The sequence below is a fragment of the Cyprinus carpio genome, chromosome B9, assembly GCF_018340385.1.
Source record: "Cyprinus carpio isolate SPL01 chromosome B9, ASM1834038v1, whole genome shotgun sequence".
NCBI classification, from domain to species: domain Eukaryota; kingdom Metazoa; phylum Chordata; class Actinopteri; order Cypriniformes; family Cyprinidae; genus Cyprinus; species Cyprinus carpio.
The window spans coordinates 4,304,261-4,327,790 of NC_056605.1; the positions used below are offsets into that span (position 1 = coordinate 4,304,261).

Below are 23,530 nucleotides of genomic sequence, written 5' to 3' on the forward strand. Positions count from 1 at the left end.
AGTCACTACAGACAGCTTAAATGTAGAAAAGACACAACCATCCAGCAAATGTGAGGAACGATCAACTCAGCCTTTATGAGTGCTGTTCGTCCACCCTTGGGCCCGGAAGTACAGTAAGTGTTAGTCAGGGCCTGTCATTCCTCATCCACTGATGAAAGGATATATGTATGTAAATCTGATCAGGGCCACAGTGTCAAAGCCTTTCCTTATTTTCCCGTCTAGCGTCATCATAGTTGGAATGGATCTTAAATCTAATTTGGAGATTAATTTGTAAGGTAATTGATTACTGTATAATCGAGAGCAGGCAGAAAAGTTATATCTCAACATTCTTGTTTGTTTGTATATAGATGCATATAGGCTTTAGGGTTAAGATAATAATTATTACTTGACCAAAAGTGACGGTAAAGACTTTAACATTGTTATAAAGTATCACAGGTTCCACTAAAATATTAAGCAGCACAACTGTTCATAACATTAATAATTTTAATACATGTATTTGAGCACCAAATCAGCATATTAAAATTACTTCTGAAGGATGTGACATTAAAGACTGGAGTAATGATGCTGAAAATTCAGCTTTGCTTCAAAGGGATAAATTACATTGCACAATATATTACCACAGAAAACTGTTATTTGAAATAGTAGTAATATTTCACAATATTAACATTGTAACTGTATTTTTGATCAAATAAATGCAGCATTGATGAGTCTAAGACACTTAATTTCAAATCATGTATAAAATCTTAAGCACCCCAAACTTTTAAAACGTAACTTAAATGTTTATATATACATATATAAAAATAGTAATAGCTATATTTTAATCGTTTGAAATAATGAAAAAAAGAAAGAAAAAAAAAAATTAAGCTATATCAGAGAATATCAATATATAGTGTAGAATTTTCAAGATATAACTAAAACAATTCTGCAATTGTGAACAATTAAAATGTCACAAACTCATCAATAAATTTGAGGATCCATACACTTTAATAATCATAAGTAGTCTGCTGTTCACATGGGATTCTATTTTGAGATATAGGCTTGGTTTTTACTTGATGAGTAGCAGAATGCTGTGGTGAACTGTGGTGGGTTTGGTTGTCAGTTTCTGATTACCCAATGGCCTTCATTGAGATTCCACACATAGCAGTGAGGACAGCGTGTAGAGGCCTGCTTGAGTCTGACTGACTGCTGCTGCCTCACTGTGGATCATCAGGGAGTGTATATGGTATTGAACCACTTAAAAGACACTGTTTAGCTTTGTTTTCTTTCCATACACTACTTGAATACCCTTGTGGTTATGGCACACACTTGCTTGAATAAGCTGCAGCAACAGCATAGCTGTTTGGAGCATTGCAACACCTAAGAACAATCATATTGACTCCACCTATGCTTTCACCTGGAGTTACCTCTCATGATTAAAGTTAGTGTAGAATACCACCCATTAACCTTCTATAATCAGACGTATTTGTGAGTGAAACAGGATATCCGGTTACATATATTGTAGAGCAACACTTGATCACACTTAACACTAGATTGTGATACACAAGAGGTTTAAATGTCAATTTTGATTCCATGTTGACTTAAATAATTAGCTTTACTCTGTCCATCCCACAGGTGATTTGGCATTTGAAGTGCGCTGGTTCCAGAAAAAAGCCTGGGCTGTAGATAACGGAGTGCAACCTCTCATCAGTATGGACCGCTGGGGAGTGGTAAAGAAAACCGGCTCCAATGACACCAGTCTGGAGCGCACCGACCGGAACACGTTTATCCTCAGCTTGCACAAGATTCAGGATAGAGATGTGGGAGAATACTACTGTTCTGCCACACCCTGGCTCCTGTCCCCTGCTACTGGAGCCTGGAACAAAGAGAATGACCTCATCTCCACTTCATCATTTCTGTTTATCAAACTAGAATGTAAGAATCCTGGTTATGTCTAGAGTCATTTCCGAATACACTAGAAAAAGATAGCAAGCATGGAAAAACTTGTTACAACAGGGGTTTCCAACCCTGCTCCTGGAGAGCAACTGTCCTGCAAATGTCAGCTCCAACCCCATTTAAACACACCTGAACCAGCTAAACCGTGTGTTCAGGGTTACTTGATAATTACAGGCAGGTGTGTTAGAGCAGGGCTGGAGCTTAAGTCTGCATGATGGTAGCAGGATTGGAGACCCCTGCTTTAGACCCACTGGCCTGTTGCATCCACTCTAATTTAGACATTCCCTCTATATCGACCCTGATCTCTGTTAGATACATTGGGATAAGAGTGAAATGATGCCCTTCTCACAACAAGCAAGTAAAGACTTTCTGGACTTTAAATTAGTCTCAGATTGTTTTATTAGTTCGGGTCTTACAAAATAATGACTATATATATATATATATATATATATATATATATATATATCATGTATATATACAGTGTGTGTGTATGTGTGTGTGTGTGTGTGTGTGTATATATATATATATATATATATATATATATATATATATATATATATATATATATATATATATATATATATATATGCCCTGTCCAAATGCCAACACATGCGGTATTTGCACTTGACCACTTTTATGACGTATTTCCTGAATTTGACCGTAGTTTTCAAGTGAGCATGAAGACCACAAGTGTTTGTAGAACTTTTCATTACCTGATGGGACACACTTATAGTAAAAATACAAATGTTTACAGAGCTTTATTTTTATTTTCAATACTTTGAATTTAAAATAAACTTCTAAATGTCTGTTCAGTAGTCCCTATATCAGCTTCTAATAAAGTGATAAAAATTAGTGGCAAATGTTGTACTAAATAAATATACTTTGCACCAATAAAACGTGCAACACTTTGTTTTACTACCAAATTATATGTAAAATCTAGTTATTATTCAAATTTAACTTACACTAGAAAGGTTTTCATAAGCTCTCGTGAGATCTCAGCAAAAATTCTCAATTATTCACATTTTATTTCCAGAACATGATGCATAATAGGATACCCTTAGATAGTGTGTGTTAAGGGCACTGCGCTTTGGCGTTTTTAAGTACTGGGACAGTCTTGCGCACTTACTTCCTGTTGCGTGCACGCATTCTCAAGTGGTCAAGACCACAAGTGTGGATATTTGGAAAGGGCAATAGTGTATAGACCAAGGGTGTCCAGTCCTGCTCCTGGAGGGCCACCTTCCGGCAGAGTTTAGACTAAGTTCTAATTAAGCACACCTGAACCAGATAATCAAGGTCTTCAAGATCGGCTACTAAAACATTTCATGAAGGTTGCGACAGTATCTACCAATAAAGCAAGTTTGGGAGGACCATCTCTGGGGATGGAGATTTCTAAAGAGTTCTGGGAGGTTGATGTGTTTTTTTTTTTTTTTTTTTAGTACCACCGGCCTGTCACAAATAAAAAGTCCCCAAAAATTGTGTGCTTTTGCATGTAAGGAACCAATGACTTGATGTTCTCAAAGACTGTGGGAAATCAACATCCCCAGTTGCTCCTTCCAAACTTTGCTTCCATAGCTTTTATATTTTCCCAAATCTGGTGTCGCTATGAAATTTTGTGATTGACAGTAATCATTCTGTTTGTTACTCTGCAGTGTGGGAATCTTTGAAGATGCCTGTGGGATATGGTTTGACTGCTGCTGTGATCGCTAGTCTTCTCTCAGTGCTGCTGGGTCTTGCTGTCGCCCACTGCTGTTTCTCCAGGAACCCCATGCACACGCCGCGTCCCCGTAACAAGCTTATGGAGCTGGAGATGGATTAAACCAGTCCCCCTTTGCACCACTGTGATCCTGCCTTAAAACCACTTCAACCAACTTGATATATTATGCTTTGGGACAGAATGTGGATCTGCACATTGCTTAACGAGAGATGGAGAACCTGTTTATATGCACTCTGAGGATTGAGCCACTCTAGCTGACTGCTCCATATTCCTACTTGGAAGCAATACACTTATTATTCTCAGGAATAGAGCACTGATGGCCCCATCCAATGTTTTTTTTCCCCTCTACACATCCTGACTGCTGATAGGATGAGAGCACTAGGAATTAAATCTTTCGTTTAGTACAAACTTGGGGCTGCACATTGGCCAAACCAGCAATGTTACACTTTGTACATTTGATGACGATTATTTTATAGCAATTAATAGGAAGGACTCTAACGAAAGAGCCAAGAACCTGTCAGTTATGAGTGTGACAGAAACTCAAATTTTAGACTGACCTTTTAAACCGCTGCCATCCCAGAGGCTTTGTTTGTCACATCGTCTGCGGACGTCCGTCATGCCCCCCTACCCGCCTGCCTGTCAGAGTTATGCCACCAACAGTGGGGAACCTAAAATAACTGACCTTTCCTCTCTTTGGTAAAGTGTAGCGTTGATCCACAGACTAAAAGAAAAGGTTGATGGATGGGTTCAAGGTTGCACTGCATTATTCTGGGCTCCAGAAGTGACCACTGGAGGGAACAGACCCAACAGGCTGTCAGTCCGTGGCTTGGCTTTGAGCAGCCTGCCTTAAAGATTGCTTGTCTGGTTAGAGGAATTTCAAAGGCCCTGATAACTGATATCCACACTGTTGGCATTAACTCATTCCTCACTTGCTCTTTCCTGCCAACAAACAATGAGAAATGCCAATATTTATCTCAGTTTCCTGAACTTGCTTTGTTTTTCTTGTCAGAATGCACTCATTATGCCGATATTGACAGAACTGACCAGCACTGACATGATTGTAGTAGATCCTTTAGTACAAATGCTCTTTATCTACAATGTGGGCAGATAAGTGTTTTCTGAGAAGGGAAGCTGGCGGTATGTGCGAGAGGTGGTTTCATTGTAGAGTGAGAGAGCTATTCAGAGCCACATTTATAGACAGATGTCAAAAGGAATTTCACCAAGTTGTTTTACTTTAGTTCATTTATGGATATTATTAAATGGATGTTTTTGTTGTTGTGTTTTAGAATTGTTATTTTTTTATTGTTAGTTGTGTGAAATTTTATGCGCTTTTACCATCTCTCTCTTTTTTTCTAAGAGGCAATAAGTATTTTCTATTTGTTTTGTTATTTAATGACTGACTCTAGTTCTTAATGGCAAACCAACAAAATGTATTTCTCAATAATAATAATAAAAAAAAAGTATAACAATGTGTTGACTTGAGATTTCTGTTTATCCCAAACCTGACGAGAAAACCCTGGGAAATGCTTCTGTCTCATTTTTTAATTATTAATGAAGATGTGTTTTATATGCATGAAATTACAGTCATATTTCTTTCCTCACAACTGACGCTTTTTTGTCTTTTATTTCATTTCCGATCTACTTTGCCTCATTTACTTAATTTCACCTCTTTGACTTGAGGCCCCTTGTTGTCCCAGATAGGTTAAGATATTTCTGGTAATTCTGCTGTAAGTTGCTTGTTTTAAAACTTTTTTTTTTTTAAGATAAAATAGACATTTCAATTTACACCTTGTTTTTTATTTATTTATTTTTTATTACCCATCTTAATTCAGAATATTTTAATATATATATAACATATAATACACTAATGAGTTATTATTTAACTACTGATGTCTCCTGGGTGAGAACCATTGCTAATGTAATTGTAATAGCTTAATAAAAAATGAAAGTTTATTTACTGTTTACTTTTTGTTTTGTTTTTTTACTTCAAAAAGGACAAAGCCCACTGAAGTCCCTTAAAATTATAGTCCATATGAATTTTCGTTCTGAAAGTGTAAGTTATACACTGATAATCTCCCCCTTTCATCTGGTCTGTTTGCCGAGAATGTATCTTATATGCAATATTGGCTATGAGTTTCGTCTTCTGAAGAGTATTAAATTGTGGAAGATCCTTGTTTATATACAGTAAACATTGAACAAGTTTTAACACATTTTAGCACAAAGTTCATTCATGCAACCATTTAATAATGCTGTATTTGTCTCAATTACACAAATACTGATATTTGAAACTTTAATTTGTAAAGCATTTGATATAAACTTTGTTTCCTTTGTTAAGTTTTGTTTAGAAGATATTGAGTAGGGCCCAATGTTGAAATCTAAACTGTCCTAGACATGTCCTAGAAATTTTCTTTTGATATTTGCTCTACCTACTGTCCTCTAAAGCATTAATGTTAGAGACTAAATGACTTCATTGTAACTCTCTCAACAAGTCTCAACATTGGATTTCCTGTCTGCATTTATGAATGCTTATGATGGTTCTTAGTCATCCGGGTCATTGTGTGATGTCAGGAAGAATTTATTTCTAGAGCATCTGAACTTGTTTAACTAATTCTTTACAAATTTTTAAGCACTCAAAAGGCAAATAAGGTCTTGCCTTGAGAGGTCTTGACCGTTGGCACTGAGTCATGCCATTATACAGAGGTGGTTTCTTTTTCCTTATTTGCACATCTAGGCATTCATCACTGTCCTTCATTAAAACCAGTGCGTTTCCTGTGCCTTTAACACACTGGACAGTCTGAGAAGGCTGATTTCTTGTCTTGTACATTGTTATGTATTTGGCTTTGATTTCAACACAGACTATAAATGCACTGATTGCTGGGTTTGAATGGGAAAGAAGAGCTCTGGCAAACCAGCATTAGATTTGAGCGAGGGCAAAGCCGGGTGTGGTGTTATTGATTGCTAATGCTCCATGCTAGCCATGGCAACTATGTAAACAGTCATACTAAGGAAAGAAGAGGAAGTGTAGATATGTCTGCAGTCATCTATACATTGAATGGGATTGCCCTGTTGTGCCTATTGGGTCTAACTGAATTTTGTTAAACCTCTGGGGTCTGAGAGGGTTTTGGGGCCCTGGAGAAGTTTTACCTTGCCCTGACATTTCTGCTTTATTCAGTATCTTACAAACATATTAATGGCTAAAGTCTTATTACACTGTATTCAGCACAAACTGGGCTACGATAACATGTAAGTAACATGAATGTACATGTTTGTGTTTTTGTGGACACAAAATATATGTGTGGTTAGTGAAAAACTACAATTCTTAAGTCACTGAAATAAGGCCATAAAACACATACAGAACATTTGTCCACAAGACTTTTGAGAGCTGGATGTGGTACTGTAGACTAGAGTTTTTGCTATAAAATGTAAAAAATCACCCTGTCAACTCATTCACGAAAAAAATAAAATAAAAGGTATCAGTGTAACTGTGACTGTGTGGCAGGTAAGAAAGAATGTGAGAAGACTAAAATAATGGGGGTTTTGATTATTTGTATTTTATTTACAACACAGTATAGTCAAGATAGCCTCTGGAGACCCGGCCAAACATTTTTGGAATTTTTAAAAAAAAAAATTTTCATGTCTTTACATTGTTTACAGCATAAAAAAAAGTTAAATAAATAAAAAATGATATTTCGTTCATAAGTTATGCTACGTCCTTGGTAGAGGACATTGGGGCTCAATAATAAATAAATAAATAAATAAAAAGACGTGAATGAACATGCATAGGCAAAAACAATAGATTTTTTTTAACCAATACATTTTTAGTTTTCAGGATTTTTTTTTTTTTTTGATCAAACTTTGTATAAAGATAATTCTCAACTGTGTTATAACAATGATTTGATATACAATTTTTCTTTATGCAAAATGTGTGTAAAATGGTCATAAACAGGTTTCTCTTTATATATAATGTATCTATAAACTAAATCTAATTTGCATATTAATGTGTTTTTGGGGCAACATGTAATAAAAAAAGAAGTGTAATAATTGGCAAGATTTTCATGATAATATATAATATTTCATAGGAATATTGAAATATAATTTCTTACCCTGTTCATTTATTGTGTCTCCCAAAATGCGTAATAAACATTATTTTATTCCCGGTGTCCTCATATGAGAACATGTACGAAATCAACGTCCTGTTTCGTAATAGAAAGTCATATTTTAATTTGAAACCCCATAACATTTTTTCTGAGATGTTGATGTATGACACAGTTGAAAATTTGTCAGATTTAAATGATAATTACAAAATATTATCATATTTCCATAAGAGTGTCACTAAATTAATATCAGACATTTTTGAAGACCAAGGAGAGGAAGTGGTCATGGTGAAACATCCAAACGTTTAGTATCTCTGAAAAGCCCTGAATGTGCTCTGTAAAGAACATCCAGACTTAAAACTGTGCTATGTATATTCTTAGAGAAATTCACTAAAATATAATGCCCTCATATGAAGATGCACGGTCTCAGGAGGATAGTGAAGGTCAAAGACACATTATTGAGCACACTGATCTTAACACAGAGACATGAACAGTCAAACACCTTTATGTCATTCCTGAAATAGACCCTGTTCAACTGTTGAAACAAGTAAACATTACCTGGTATTTCTGATCTGTTTGCTGCTTCTTTCCATGGATTTAAGAATAAAACAGACCCATCATCAGTAGTCATGGAGCCTGTTTTACCATATATGAGTAGAATATCAGCCCAATGTAGTTGAACGGCTTCTGATGTTGGTACACTCTCAGAGAAAAAGCAATATGAAGTGTAGTATTCAATGTATCTGGTCACCAAAAAATAAATAATAAAAACAAAAAATAACCACATCTGTTATCATGTTGATATCAGGAGTAATTATATTATTACATTAGCAATCACTAATATTACCCACTCATAACTTAAAAAAAAAAAAAAAAAAAAAAAAAAAAAAAAAAAAAAAAAAAAAACATGATTTTGTAGTCATAAACACGAGCATGCTTTATTGTACAATACAAAAATATTTTATTTTATTCTACATATATTCGTGAACAGAGTATTTCACAGTAAACATTGGTGTACACTCTTAACATTCTTAGACTCTAACATTCATAGTGTTACAATATAAACACGCATATTACTTCTACAACGTATTGTTTTCTATAGAATATTAACCCTCTTGTATTGTTCATTTGGGGGTCACACTTGTGTTGTTTGCATTCAAAATTGACCGAACACCTTAAATGTATTTTTTTTAATTTAATATTATTAAATATTATTAAATTAATTTAATAATATTTTTGTTCAACAATATATATATATATATTGTATATATATATATAATTATGATTTTCCATTGAAAATAATACTTTTTTTATAGTATTTTTTATATTACTTTTCAATTATGCCAGAATTTAATGTAAAATGCTTTTAAATTCCAATCTTTGAAGGCAGATCAGTGCCATCTGGTGGGAGTGAAAAAAAGAAAGACATCTGCAATTCCATGTTTAGCCACTAGATTGCTATATAGCTTAAAATTCCCTAGATGTTTTTAGACATAAATACTTATTTTTATTAAGTTGTGGATTTGGATATATATTTATTTAGACATTCTCAAAGTCAACTTTTTGTAAAGTTTTATTTATTTTATTTTTTTGTGTTGATTTGATTAATTTTACTACAGTCAAACCTGAACACAGAGAAAGACATTTTGTTAGACATAAGTCATAAGAATATAAATTCAAAACTTTTTATTTTTTCGGTCTAAAATGACCAAACAACACCAGAGGGTTAAAGCTCCTCACAAGAGTAATTTGCCAGTAGGCCTACCGAAGCACAGTAATGGTAGGCTGAAGTATCAGATGGTAATATAAGATGGTACATACAACATGATTATTCATAGCATAAAATTCATGTACCATTATATTTACATGGTAGGCTACTCTGGCATGTCCAAAACACAATGGTAATACCATAGTACATTTTGGTACTTTATTGTATGTGGCATGTATAATATGAAGTGTGAATAGTGGAGTCTATCTTTGGAAACAGCAATAAAAATTGTTGGTTTGGATCCAGGATGCCCCCTGCTTACCGTCCATCCAGCTTGCAGGCACCGTCCTACTTCCAGTTTCAGAGTTCCCACGAGGGTCCCTAACTCTAAGTCTCAAATGTAAAAATTTCTAGAGAAATGTATTGTTTTAAAAGTATTTTTTCTGTAAAATGTTGTGAAGGAAAAGTAAGTCAACAAAAATATTTATACTTGGGTAAAGTAGAAATGTCAAAAATCAGTAGGCCATTCATCACAATAACAAATAATTTGTACTTTGTTAATATATATCTCTGCAAAAAAATAAAAATAAAAAAATAAAAATATAAAAGATTTGGATAGGCCTCTGGAGTTCTAGATGAATGTTTAATGGAGAGATGAGACCAAACTGAAACTTTCTAGACCCCTGGATTTGTGGTATGTCTAGCGCAAAAATGGCAAGGCTTATGAGCAGAAGAACACCATCGCAATGGTTAAACATAGAAACAGGCCAGTCTTGTTATAAGGGTGCTTTGCTACTGCAGGATGTGTGTAAATCTTGACCCTGTGACTTAAGTCATGGATTTGCTTTAGCAGCAGACCATTTGGCCTTGTGATGCCTTCAGTGTGTAAACTGAAGCTTGATTATCCTTAGACTTTCCAGCAGGACAATGATTATTCAGCCAAAGCTTGGTTCAGGGATCCTGCCTTTAACTTGAGTCTGTTTTTGAGTGGCTCATTCCATTGAAAATCTTTGGTTGGATTTAAAGAAAACAGTGGCAGCGGAGAAACCAAAAATATATGTGAATATATAAATGTCAATATATGAATTAATTCAGTAATTTATTCTGAACATTGTTTATCTTCTTTAATCAGCGTTGTTGTTGTTGTTTTGTTGTTGTTGTTGTTGTTTTTAACTGGTTTTAGCCACAAGAAGGCATCCTAAAAATAAGACACAGAGAGTGATTCTTTCAATGCCTTATTTTATTCAGTGCTTCAATGCCCATGTCATGTGTAATGACTCTTAAATGTTAGACTTAATATAGAAAATAATCTTAAAGTTTAATGTCTGAAGCACAGCGTGGAGTTACACAGCTGCGTGTTTTCTTATCAGCATTTCCTTTTCTTGCCATATTTATATTTTCATTTACACTGTGGTCAAAGTGAGGGCTTTGGCTGCACAAAGTGTGTTCTTCCTCTGTAGCTTAACCCACATTTTCTGTGTCTCTCATGACACAGGTGGAGATGTTTTGATTTTACACAGTATCAAATCATTTAGAAATAGTTTTGAATACCTGAACTACACAGTATAAAATGTAAAGAAGCTGATTAACATGTTAGCTTTAAATTCTTTTCCCATGGAGTTGAAATGACAGAGAACATTAGTGGTTGGTGAGTTTTTGACTCTGTTTTGACATTCAGTGTGCTGTGGAGAACCGTCCAGCCCTCTGCGGTCTCTATTTAAAATGGTTGAGGCAGGATGTATGTAAGACACTTAGTCTTATGAGCATGAATTGCTTTCTCAGAAGTATTTTTTAATACTAGTACAATTTCAAATAACCACAGACAAGCAGACGCCACCATCCACCCTTACTGTTTTATATTTAGAGAATGAAATATCAGCTTTGTCTAGTGTTTAATGTATGGTCAATCTTGAGGCAAATGTAATTCAAGTTTGTTTCACTACCGCTTTTTTGACTTTCTGTACCTGGGAACTTCTCTACAGTGGAGCTCTTAGACTTATCTTTGACATATCTCACTTTAACTTTAGGAGTTGTATCCTGCCCTGACATTATAATATAATATTTTCATTAATTAAAAATTCATCAAGCAAGCAAATAAATAAATAAATAAATAATCAGGTTATTTATTGACACTGTTGTCTTCTTTGTAAACTAATAAACTAATTAGTTATATTAGTTTCTCAATATTAAGAAAAATAAAAAATGTATTAGTCCTAATGGAAAGGAACTGAGGGACATTCATGAATAAAATTCATAAAAAAAATTATTTGTGTTTATTTACATTGTCATGGTTTAAATGTAATAATATTTTAGGATAGATTTTATATTGGATTATTCTATTGCAGTATGCTCATTTGTTAGTTTTAAAACTTTTTCACAATTTATTCTAAAATAAACCTTGAAATCAAAATGGACTATTATTATTTTATGGAATGTTGCAGTATTTATTATAAATGATTCATCAATGCACATCATTGTGTTTTTTTAAGGTTATGTGCCCTTGTAATCTTTAATCAAAAGCATTAAAGTGTTTCCAATAACCCCTTTCAGTAACGTCTCTTTTTTAATGACATGGTGCGAGGACTGGCAGGTGGTTGTCTGAAGGCCAGAAGAGTTTTTTAATTCCTCTTTTCCAGCAACCTTTCCCTCACATGAAACAACCATAGCAATTAGCAAACAACAACATAGTGGTAAGGTTCTCATTCTTGTCCTCCTTATCAATAAAAATGTCTTTAAGGCAGGGTGCCGATGGTGTGTCAGGTGACCAGGTCAAGTGTAATTCTCTACAACTGACTGCAAACTTGCATTCAGATCCGCCAGGTGTGGGAATCAGAATTCATGGAATCTTGTCTTAAAGGGATACTCCACCCCAAAATGAAAATTTTGTCATTAATCACTTACCCCCATGTCATTCCAAACCTGTAAAAGCTCCATTCGTCTTCGGAACACAATTTAAGATATTTTGGATGAAAACTGGGAGGCCTGTGACTGTCCCATAGACTGCCAAGTAAATAACAGTGTCAAGGGCCATAAAAGGTATAAAAGTCGTCGTCAGAATACTCCGTGCAATCTGGGTTATATGAAGTGGCGGGAACACTTTTTGTAAGCAAAGAAAACAAAAATAACGACTTTATTCAAGAATTCCTTTGTATACGGTCTCCTCTGTGTCTCACCATATCACTGTATGCTGCATTTTTCTCTTCTGTGTCATCTGCGCCACAAAGATGCACTGTTTCTACATGTATTTAGCTTTGATTTGAAAGAAAACAGCACATTCTTGTGGCGAAGATGATACAGAAGAGCATACGCAGCATATGGTGATATGGAGAGACACAGAGGATTATTTCTGTTTTCTTCGCTTACAAAAAGTGTTCCCGTCACTTCATATAACCCAGATTGCACGTCTGATGGCAGATGGAGTATTCTGATGACGACTTTCATACCTTCTATGGACCATCACACTGTTATTTACTTGGCAGTCACAGGCCTCCCGGTTTTCATCCAAAATATCTTAAATTGTGTTCCAAAGACGAACAAAGCTTTTACGGGTTTGGAATGACATGGGGGTAAGTGATTAATGACAAAATTGTCATTTTGAGGTGGAGTATCACTTTAAACTGAACTGGGTAATCAGATTGAAGAGTTTACATGACTTGAAACTAATCTGAATATGTCCAAATTCGGATTATTTTAGGAGTTTGTTATCATTTCTACACAATGCAATATTCTGTTTCATTGTAACATGGTGGACTGATCCATGTGCACCAATAGGATTAATACAAAAGTGTAAACATGAAAGCAAGGTTGGTAAACAACAACAAGGCATGGAAACAACAAAGAGAAACCACTCATTACTACAGCCTGGCCAACAATACTTCACACAGAGTGAGACAACTATGTTCAACAAACAACCTGGAGATGAACACGCTCAAAACAGTGGAGATGATCATGGACTTCAGAAGACACCCCCCTGCTCTCCCCCCAATCACCATCATGAACAGCACTGTGGCTGCAGTAGAGTGATTCATGTTCCTGGGCACCATTTTATTTATTTTTATTTTTTTTATTGGTGGCATAGTTTTTATTTTGAAATGTAAATTTGAGATTAGTAATATTCCAGTTACATTAAGCAGTTTACTAAGACAGATTTTCCTCTCTATGCACTATTTTGAAAAAAATAAATAGCACAAAATCACAGATTTTCAGTCAATGGATAAAATAAATCACATGTTGAATAAAATTTTTTTATGTTATAATGTTCTGTTCACATAAACAATGAAAATTCAAGGTCAGTGAAGCAAGTGTGAGACAGGAAACCAATACTCATGACAGTGGTTTCCTCTTTTTTTATTTTTATTTTTTTATTTTTTATCTGATGTGACACTTTTTTTTACTTCAGAACAACATAGTGTCCCGCACTCTTGTTGAAACCTGTATTAACTTGTACTGAGGAGATGAGAGAGAAAGTGACAGGACCAATCAGGCTAAGGATGGTAGACTTTTGGTGCCGGCTGTGGCACCTGAGACTATTGTTGTGTCTCACAGGACTCCTTCAGTGGGGTAAGACTGAATTGCATAATAAATTAAAAATCCGAAATATAATCCTTGAATTATTTTCTCTGATGTATAAGTTTTGGGGACGTTGTCTTTGTTGTTTTCTTTGTTCCATTATGGACAACATCAAGTTGTAATGTACATATGTTAGCTCACCAAAAAAAATTAATCTGATTAATTTACTCACACTTATAGCACATTAGCTCAAAAGGCAAATACATATAAATAATTACAATTAATTATAATTAATTACAATTATTTGTATCAACTGCCAGTAGTAACTGTAGCAGAATTTATATAACCATCACCTAATACACTACAAGTGCATTAGAGAATAACAAGATCAGGAATCATCAAAGGGACATTATTCACAAGCAGTGACAGAATCAGAAACTCATTTAATTTGTGCACAAAAGTTTTATTAACTAAACACTAACACAGAAACAAACAAGCATACAATCATTCATACATGGGGGAAGGGCAAATTAGACTGAATGAATGAAACCGTTAGAGAAGCTATGAAAAGCAGTCAGTTAACCACCTGAGTGAAACCATCATTTTTCAACAGGGTCTACAGCTTACACTAAAACTCTGTTTCATTTAGTTAAATGCACGACACTAGCATTGCCTCGACTGTTGAATGAGCATCCAGATGCAGTCTCGGATTAAAGTCTTGATGGTTTGAAGGTTCGTTGGTGTTAGAAGTGTGATCATGTTCTTCTGGGGTTTGAAGAGTGACGAACACCAAAGATGTTATTCTGACTCAGTGGTTGTCGGGCGAGTTTTCTCCCAGGTGGAAAGTTAAGACACGATTGTAGTTGAGGGACTCAGTGTGTCCCACATGAGCAGCAACCAGAAGACGGAGTAGAAAAGCAGCAGAAGATGATGAAGTCACTGATGTAGTGGTCTTTTAACTTCTGTGGAGGTCACACCTCCAGGGGGTCATTGAACCAATGGTAACTTAAACTTTCGGAGGGAAGGTTTATGACTCTTTGTCTTCGATCATGATATTTTGTATATTTAACTGGATTGGATGTTGGTGTGCAAAACTATTAAAGATTCTTATAACACTGATATGTTGTAATAGCTATCAACATATAATATTCAGAATCATTTAGATAATCAAAATACAAATAGTATTTGGTATCATAAATACCAAACATGGTATAGGTGATGTACATTAACTAGTGTTACTATCATAAGCATGCACAAAACAGTATACAATACAACAGAAAATAAAGAACAGTAATAATACACACACAATGTCCTGGAGATATGTATGTCATTCACAGAAAGTTTTCTATGAAAAAAATTGTGTGTCTGATTGGTCCAAATGCTATTAATATTGCTATCAATTTGAGCCTGATTGAGAAGCAGAGGATATTATTGGATATTGATATTAAGAGGACCGTGCAGAACCTCTGAAAACATGGCTTTTAATGGTAGGCCTATGTTTTTTTGTTTGTTGTTGTCTCATACTTTTAGATAAGCTGTTTTTTTTTTTAAATGCTACTGCTTATGTTAGCTTTTAATATACGGTTTTATTCTGATTAAAGCTTTAATACAATTCGGCAATTGCACGCGTGTCCATGTTTAACACTTCTCATCGCTATGTGAAAATAAGTGTATAATTGTAACCGTTCATTGCTGGAGCTGAGCTGAATGAGAGGAAGACTGGTGTGAGGTGGTTATATATAGAGTGTGTGTGTTGGAATATTCAGAGAGAGAGAGAGAGAGAGAGAGACAGAGAGAGACAGAGATGGTTTAGAACATTGATTTTTAAACTTGTGAATCCATTAGAATCATTAGAAGACAGAATCGCGATTTATAAACAGATTTTTACGTGCATCTCTAGTTTTCTCTTCCTCTTCTCTAAAGCAGCACAGCATGGCCTCACCCCTTTTGCTGCCTTTCCCGAGGGCGGGGTTTATCTGGGTTTGTGACATCAGGAAGTAACAGGAAGTAACTTGTTGTAATCCCTACCAGCCATTTTTGTAGGCATTAAACTGCCAGAATTTTAAAAGACTCCATTTCTCCATTTGCATTGAAATTTCAGCTTCGTAACTTTGCAGATATTGTTTATGCTCAAACAGCAACATTACACTCTAACATTAAAAAAGTGAAATCACAATGAACCACCCCTTTAAATAAAATTTAAAAAAGCTTAAAAAAAGCTTTAAAAAAAACTTTGTGCCATTTAAGTGTTATTTACTAAAAAAATTCACTGAAGATCTAAAATCGTATTTGCACTTACACATATGTCACGCACTTAGACATTTTTGGAGTTTGATAGCTCCAGCCCCATTCACTTTTTTGTATGGAAAAAGTGTATTTAAAAAATCATATCTAGTTGGAACAACATTAGGGTGAGTAAATGATATGAGTGAGTAAATTGTTCATTTTCGGGCAAAATATTACACATTAAATAGAAATAAAGGTAATATTAAAGAAATATTAATGTAATGCCTCTCTCCACACAGATCTGTGCAGCGGTAAGCATCTGGTCCAGATCCAGGAAGGTCCTCTATATAGAGTGAAAGGATATCCAATCTCAATATCCTGTAATGTTACAGGGTTTAAAGGCCCAGCTAAGCAGGATTTTCAATTCATTGTCAAGAAACCAAACATGGATCTAAATATGATCAGTACTATTGACCCAAACTTTCCCTATAGAGTATTCTCAGATAGGGTAAGAATAAAAGATATTGAGATTCAAATGTTGTCAGGTTCTTCAGTTCTTTTGAGGATCAAAAATTTGCTGGAGGAGGATGCAGGTGATTTGGTCTGTGAGACCCCAAACACAGATGGCGAATATTTCGGAAATTATGCTGCAGAAACCAAGCTTAATGGTAAGATATTTATTTATCTTGTGTGTTTTGGTGATTAATGAGATGATTTGGTATTTTGAGATTATTAAAAGATAAATCAATCCACTAGCATCCGTTCACGTTTCCATTCATCCCAAAAGAAGGTGATCAGCTATAAGCTCTATTTATATACATGGGGAAGTCGTGGCCTAACGGTAAAAGAGTTTGACTCCTAACCATAAGGTTGTGGGTTTGAGTCTCAGGCCGGCAATGCCATGACTGAGGTGCCCTTGAGCAAGGCACTGAACCCCAAACTGCTTCCTGGGCACTGCAGCATAAATGGCTGCCCGCTGTTCTGGGTGTGTATGTGTGTGTGTTCACTGCTGTGTGTGTGCACTTTGGATGGGTTAAATGCAGAGCACAAATTCTTATATGAAACAATACTAGCCATCAGTCACTGATATAGTATCAGCTGATATCAATTCTCTATATGTTGGTACCTGCATTGAAAAATTAATTTTGGTCATCCACTAGTTGTTAAAAGGAAAAGTTACTGTTTTATCCACAGTGATTGCGGACACCCTGGAGGCATCATACTCTGGCTCTCCCTCTCAGAGCTTGTCTGAAGGTGATCCTCTTCAGCTTGAGTGCCAGGTCTCCAGTCAGACTTTTCAACATACTCATCTGTCAGTCACCTGGTTTCTCCATGGTGAAGAGGATGAAAACCCCCGACCAATCATTACTCTGGACAAAGATCTGACTGTAAGGCCAGGAGCTGGATTTGAGGATCGCTATCGTGCTGGTCTTATTGGCATGGATAAGGTGGAGGACACAACCTACAGATTGAAGATGCCTCAAGTGCAGCAGTCAGACCAGGGGAAGTTCTACTGCAAAGCCATTGAATGGATCCAAGACCCAGACCGTTCCTGGACACAGATTGCCTACAAAAATACCACAGCATGCAATGTAGAGGTTAAACTCTTCTTGATCCAAGATGGCGCCTGTGTGTTTGGCTGGCCGTCTGCTGCTCTCTTGTTTATTTGTATGGTTGTTTGCCTGGATTCCTAATTGCTGCACACTCCTGGTTTATGACCGACAGTCTCTCCTGGACATTCGTACCTCATTTATGGACATTTGTGAGCCGGACATGCAACGCGTTTTTAACCAAGCACTCAGGAGTTTTCCTTACGACATCCCGCATGACTTGACTTATCGGTGGCTTCAACCTGTTCTTCCCCTGTGCCCGTCTCCTGTCTCCCGGGATGGCTTCCCTCAGATTGGCCTTTGTCGTAGACGAAATGGCGCGATTCTTGGTAACCTGCGCTCACTGAGCAGAGCTTTGTTCTCTCTGGATGTTATCCCTTCACCCAAAATGGCTCTGATCAATGCTCGGTCTTTGGTGAGCAAGACCTTCTTGTTAAATGACTTCTTCTCCTCTCATAGTCTGGATTTTATGTTTATCACTGAATACTGGACAAAGGTTGGTGATCTAACCCCTTTCTTTGAATTAGTTCCAACTGACTGGACATGTTTTAACTCTCCCTGTCCAAACAGACGAGGGGGTGGATTAGTGACTATTTTAAAAAGCTTGTTCCTTGTGCGGTGTCAGTTCCTACAAGAGTATTTACTAGCTTTGGCCCTGTTTTGTTAGGGGTGATTTATTGTCCTCCTCACTCAGTCAAGGACTTCATACAACAATTCACTGCATTTATTGGTAATATCACCACAAACTATCCTGTTCTCATCTGCTCTTGGATTCACCGTTACCTGACTTGGATGTTGACCAACATCTTTGTCTGTTAAAATCTGCCTGGCTGGATACTCTAAATGTCACTGCTCTGATCAAACCTTATAAGCCTAAACCTAAATCGGAACTGTGCCTCAATTCTGAGATTCGACATTTAAGACAAGCTTCTAGAAAGGTCGAACATAAATGGAAAAAGGACAATTTGCATATTTCATTCCAATTGTTTAAAGAAAGTATATTGGTTTATCAGAGTGCCATTAAGTCTGCCCAAGCTACATATTTTTCTAATCTAATCCTGGAAAATCACTTTAGACCTGTTGTATTTTCAGTTATTAATTATGTTGTGAATCCCCTGGTTAATACAATGTCTACTGCTTCTGAGGCTCTATGTGAAAACTTCTTGAGATTTTTTATTGATAAAATTTCCAATTTGAGACATAACATATGCCCTTCTCATACTGAACCCTCTATCCTGTCGATGCATTTTGCTTCCGGGATGTTTTTGAACCTATTTCTCTGCAACTACTTAAAGATACCATTGTTAATATCAAAACATCTTTTTGTTCTTTTGATACCATACACCCTAAATTTTTTAAATCAATTGTTGATTGCGTTGGGCCGGGTTTGATGTCTCTTTTTAATAAGAGTTTTTTGTACTGGCTTTGTCCCTGCTGCCTTTAAAGTGGCTACTGTCACTCCTATACTCAAGAAGCCTTCACTGGATTCATCTGTTCTGAATAACTTTCATCCTATTTCTGTTTTACCATTTATCTCGAAGGTATTGGAAAAAAAAATGTGTTTGATCAACTCCAGTCTTTTCTCAGTTGCAACAGTATTTCTGAAACTTTGGTCCCTCTTTGGTCCTCGTGCTTTTAGATCTATCAGCGGCATTTGACACTGTTGACCACTCTACTTTGATATCTGGATTTGTTTATTGTTTTGGTTTGATGGTTAGATCCTAAAGTGGTTTCAGTCATACCTCACTGACAGAAAAATCTTAGTCATGTTAGGTAACTTTTCTTTTTCTGTTGCTCATCTAACCTGCGGTCTTCCTCAAGGCTCTATCTTGGCGCCCTCTCTTTTCTCTCTGTACCTGCTACCTCAGGGAACCATTCCAAGAAGACACAGGGTGTCTTTTCATTTTTACGCTGATGATACCCAAATGTATTTACCTATCAAGAGAAATGATCCCTCTGCTTTCACTTCTTTAATAAAATGCTTAGATAAAGTTACATTTTGGCTAGCCCAAAATGTTCTATCCTTAAATGAAGATAAGATTGAGGTGATTGTTTTTGGGCCCTCTGACAATTCTCAGGCAACCAGCTTAGACCTGGGTAGTTTGTCAGTTTGTCTTCATGTGTACGGAACCTGGGAGTATTGTTAGATAAGTCCTTAAACCTTAAAAAATATATCTCCTCTGTAATAGGTTTTAGTTTTTATCAACATCGCCTGCTATCAAAAATCAAACCTTTCGTAAATCATAAAACTTTAGAGATGGCTGTTCATGCTTTTATCACCTCATGCTTAGACTACTGTAATTCACTATTCTGTGGTAGTTCTAAGTCATTAATTGATTGCCTTCACAGTTCAAAATGCTGCTGCCAGATTCTTTCATAATAGCCGTAAAAATACTCACATTACTCCAATTCTGCGGACCCTTCATTGGCTGCCTATTAAATTCAAAATTGATTTTAAAATGATTTTATTTGTATATAAATCTTTACATGATCTAGCCCCTATCTATTTATCTGAATATACTCCATCCAGACGCTTAAGATCCAGTGATGAGAATCTTCTTCTACTCTCACAATCCAGACACAAACGTAGAAGGGATCGAGTATTCTCAGTGATTGGGCCGCGGCTGTGGAATAGCCTACCTTTAGAGATTAGTCTTGCCCCTTCTCTATCCACTTTTAAATCTCTCCTAAAAACATATCTGTTTTGTATGGCTTACAAATAATTTCCTATTATGGTCTTTGCTTAGTTTTACTTTGTTTTTCTTGTGTTATTAATATATTTACTTATTTTATTTTTAGGACAAGACCCTTTTCAATTGTGTAGTTGTGCTTATTTTTATATTCTTTTTACTATTTTGAATCTCTGTACAGCACTTTGGTCAGCCGGCTGTTTTATATGTGCTATATAAATAAATTGAAACTTGAAACGAATGGGTGAGATTTATATTTTGTAATTTAAACCAGAGGTTCTCAACTGAGTTTTATTTCAGGAACCAGATTTTTCACCTAGTGTCAGAAAGACAACGTTTAATGCATGAAAGTTACAATAATATCCTTACAATCAAATGTTGATATTTATTCCCATTTATAATTATCTAAATATCTCTTGAATTTTAATAGTTTCAAGCTCTTTTTAGTCAATAATTTACAGAAGATTTTTTTTTTTTTTTTTTTTTTTTTTAATTGAACCCATGTTAATGTATTCTGTGTCATAAACTCTATTACCTGGAGTTGTTTAGAAATGTTTTTGAGGATGAAGGCAGGTCACAGATCCTACCCATGATAACATTTCTAGCTTCTACAAGTTAATTTGTGGCATAATAATGTAACTATGTAGGTCAGAACCTGTTGTAATTCCCGAGTGATGATGATGATTAGAGTCACAGTACACAGGAAGTTTTGTAAGAGAACCTGTGTCTCAAAAGTGGCCCCTGATGTAGGTTCATTCAGTGTTTATTTGAAGGCTTCAAAGGGGCCACTGCAGGAGGGAGACGCACTGGACATCCGTTGCAGTGTGAATGCACAGAACCTTCCTGGTCATTTCTTCTCAGTGACTTGGCTGAACAACCAGCAGAAAGTGGCCCAGATTGGATCATCTGGGGTGCTCACCATGTCTGACAGTTAAAAAAGAGAGAGAGAATGCAACAGAGATGAGAGCAGTGAAAAACAATCACATGGACTACCTGCTGACCATCTGTTCAGTTTGGGCTGAGGACCAGGGCCAATACCAGTGTGAAGTGTGGCAGGAAAACATGAATGAAGATGGCACCTTCAAAAAATATAAAATAAATAAATAAATAAAAAATACAAAAACAAATGTCTAGTACAGAGACTATGAACATCACGGCTAAAGGTAATAAATGATGCAATTGTTCCTCCTATATAGTCATTGTGCTGTTCAAAGTTAAGTATGAAGAAGAAGAAAATATTGCTCCTTGCTATGTACAAAACTGGTTGGGAAGGTTGCCAAGGCTGAGTGGACTTTAATTTATAAAGCCAAAAATAATAACATGCAAAGATTTTTTTTTTTAAACATCTACCATGTAATAAGAAATATACATATTTCTAGAAAATACAAAACAGAATTCCTTTGTGGGACCAGTTGGCAAGCACAAAGGTTGAATAATTTGGTTAGCGATTTCACAAAATTCCTAAACCTAATTAAAGTGACAATAATAGTAATGCTTGCCTTGTGATACTCCTTGAAATAAAAGGCATTGGTTTGCATTATTTGCCATACATAATCTAGTCACAGTTTTCACTATGAATGCTTGCATAACAAGACATTAATAATGTGTTTTTTTTTTGTTTTTTTTTTGCCTGTCTGGTCAGAGAGGGATCTGCCAGTCATCATGGGGATGAAGGATGTGGTGACTGAGGGAGATGCACTACAGGATACCTGCTTGGTGTCGCAATTCAAAGGTCCTTTTTCAGTGTCATGGCAATACAAGAAAGACATGGGGGTTTCCTTCAGTGATGTCATTAGTTTGACCCATGAGGGAGTGATGAAAGATATTGGGGCAACGTATCAGAGCAGACATGTTCAAACACTTCATTCTCCAGCTGGAAACTTTACTCTGGAGATTGGTGCATCTGCAAAATCTGACAGCGGCGAATATAAGTGTATTGTGTCTGAATGGACACAGCCAGAGCAATGGCGAGATGAAGAAAGCCAACACCCAATCTTAGCAAAATGGCATTATAGTTAATTCTGTTGGTAAGATTACTAAATAATCACAGGATTCTCAGGAGAACACTGTAAAGACATTCCGCCACAAATTTTTTGTAATTACTTTGCTCATATTTATACTGTTTCTAATATTAGAATTTAAATAATCAATGCAGATGTTTCTTTTCAGAATCTCTAATAAAGGTGAGCTTAAAAAAAATTGTACAATAAATGTGTCTATAGCTATTTATTCAAAAATAACATTTGGACATTTTTTTAACTCAGATTTTTTTTTTTTTTTTAAATGCATAGGCCTTAAAAGAAAAAAAAAAGTGCTTTTAGATTAACGTCTTTCTAATTTTATATGTATAAATTTGAGTGCATAGTGAAATAGCCAACAAAAGTCCAGCATACTTCTTTCAATGATACCTAAAAGTAACGTGAATTTCCAGAGTTGGAATATAAGAGAGTTTGGACCCACATTACATTAAGTGTCCTTAACTATTATGTACATAGATAAAAAGTGTACCTACAAGTTGTAATCTCAGTTTTGACCATACTACAACTTACCTAAACTTATTGTTAAACCTACCCTTTCCCCTAATCCTACCCGTATCCCAGCCTGGTCACATTTTATTTTAAAAGTTACAGTGCAATTACAGAAGTAAGTATTGAGTAATATTAATTAACAATATTTTCAGTCTTGTGTTCGGCACGGAGACCTGGAGGGCAAAACATCCACAGAACTGCAGCACAGGCCTGTCAATTTTACCCATATACAGCACCTGCCAACATGAAAAGCTTGTATGTTACATAATTCTGGGACCATCTGCTTGCCTGTAGTATATCGTATGTATCATCAATAAGGTGTATACTGAATTTAGTCTTTTAATATCACTCTGTTAATACATTAGTATTTAGTATAAAACTGGTAAAAATAAATAACTGGTGGGCAGCAAAGGAAGTCTTTTGCCCTTTCGTATATATTGTATTTCTTAGACATCTAATTTGAGGTGGGCCAGAAAATTTTGAATGGTTTACTCTTTTTAGTCATTACATAATTCCCAT

General features: G+C 35.7%; 2 protein-coding genes across 2 annotated transcripts in view; both read left to right on the forward strand.

The window, feature by feature from the left end:
- Positions 1-5,470, forward strand: part of LOC109045261 (prostaglandin F2 receptor negative regulator-like) — a 25,784-nt gene extending 20,314 nt beyond the window's left edge. The window contains exons 7-8 of the mRNA XM_019063116.2: positions 1,612-1,911; positions 3,582-5,470. Coding sequence (XP_018918661.1) covers positions 1,612-1,911; positions 3,582-3,748 — 467 coding nt within the window. The 3' untranslated portion in view covers positions 3,749-5,470. The remainder of the gene's footprint in view (positions 1-1,611; positions 1,912-3,581) is intronic.
- An 8,397-nt stretch (positions 5,471-13,867) lies between these two features.
- Positions 13,868-21,706, forward strand: LOC109094990 (immunoglobulin superfamily member 2-like). The gene is made up of 4 exons (XM_042730601.1): positions 13,868-14,008; positions 16,483-16,851; positions 17,378-17,875; positions 21,234-21,706. The coding sequence occupies exons 1-4, from the start codon at positions 13,903-13,905 to the stop codon at positions 21,416-21,418; spliced, it is 1,158 nt and encodes a 385-aa protein (XP_042586535.1). The 5' UTR covers positions 13,868-13,902; the 3' UTR covers positions 21,419-21,706.
- Positions 21,707-23,530: the final 1,824 nt, after the last annotated feature.

What these genes read in the sequence shown, in the direction of transcription:
- LOC109094990 (XM_042730601.1), top strand. Translation starts at nt 13,903, where the DNA reads ATGAGAGAGAAAGTGACAGGACCAATCAGGCTAAGGATGGTAGACTTT. An exon ending in CACAGGACTCCTTCAGTGGG is followed by an intron (nt 14,009 to 16,482) that starts GTAAGACTGAAT and finishes CTCTCCACACAG; the next exon opens with ATCTGTGCAGCGGTAAGCAT. An exon ending in TGCAGAAACCAAGCTTAATG is followed by an intron (nt 16,852 to 17,377) that starts GTAAGATATTTA and finishes TTTTATCCACAG; the next exon opens with TGATTGCGGACACCCTGGAG.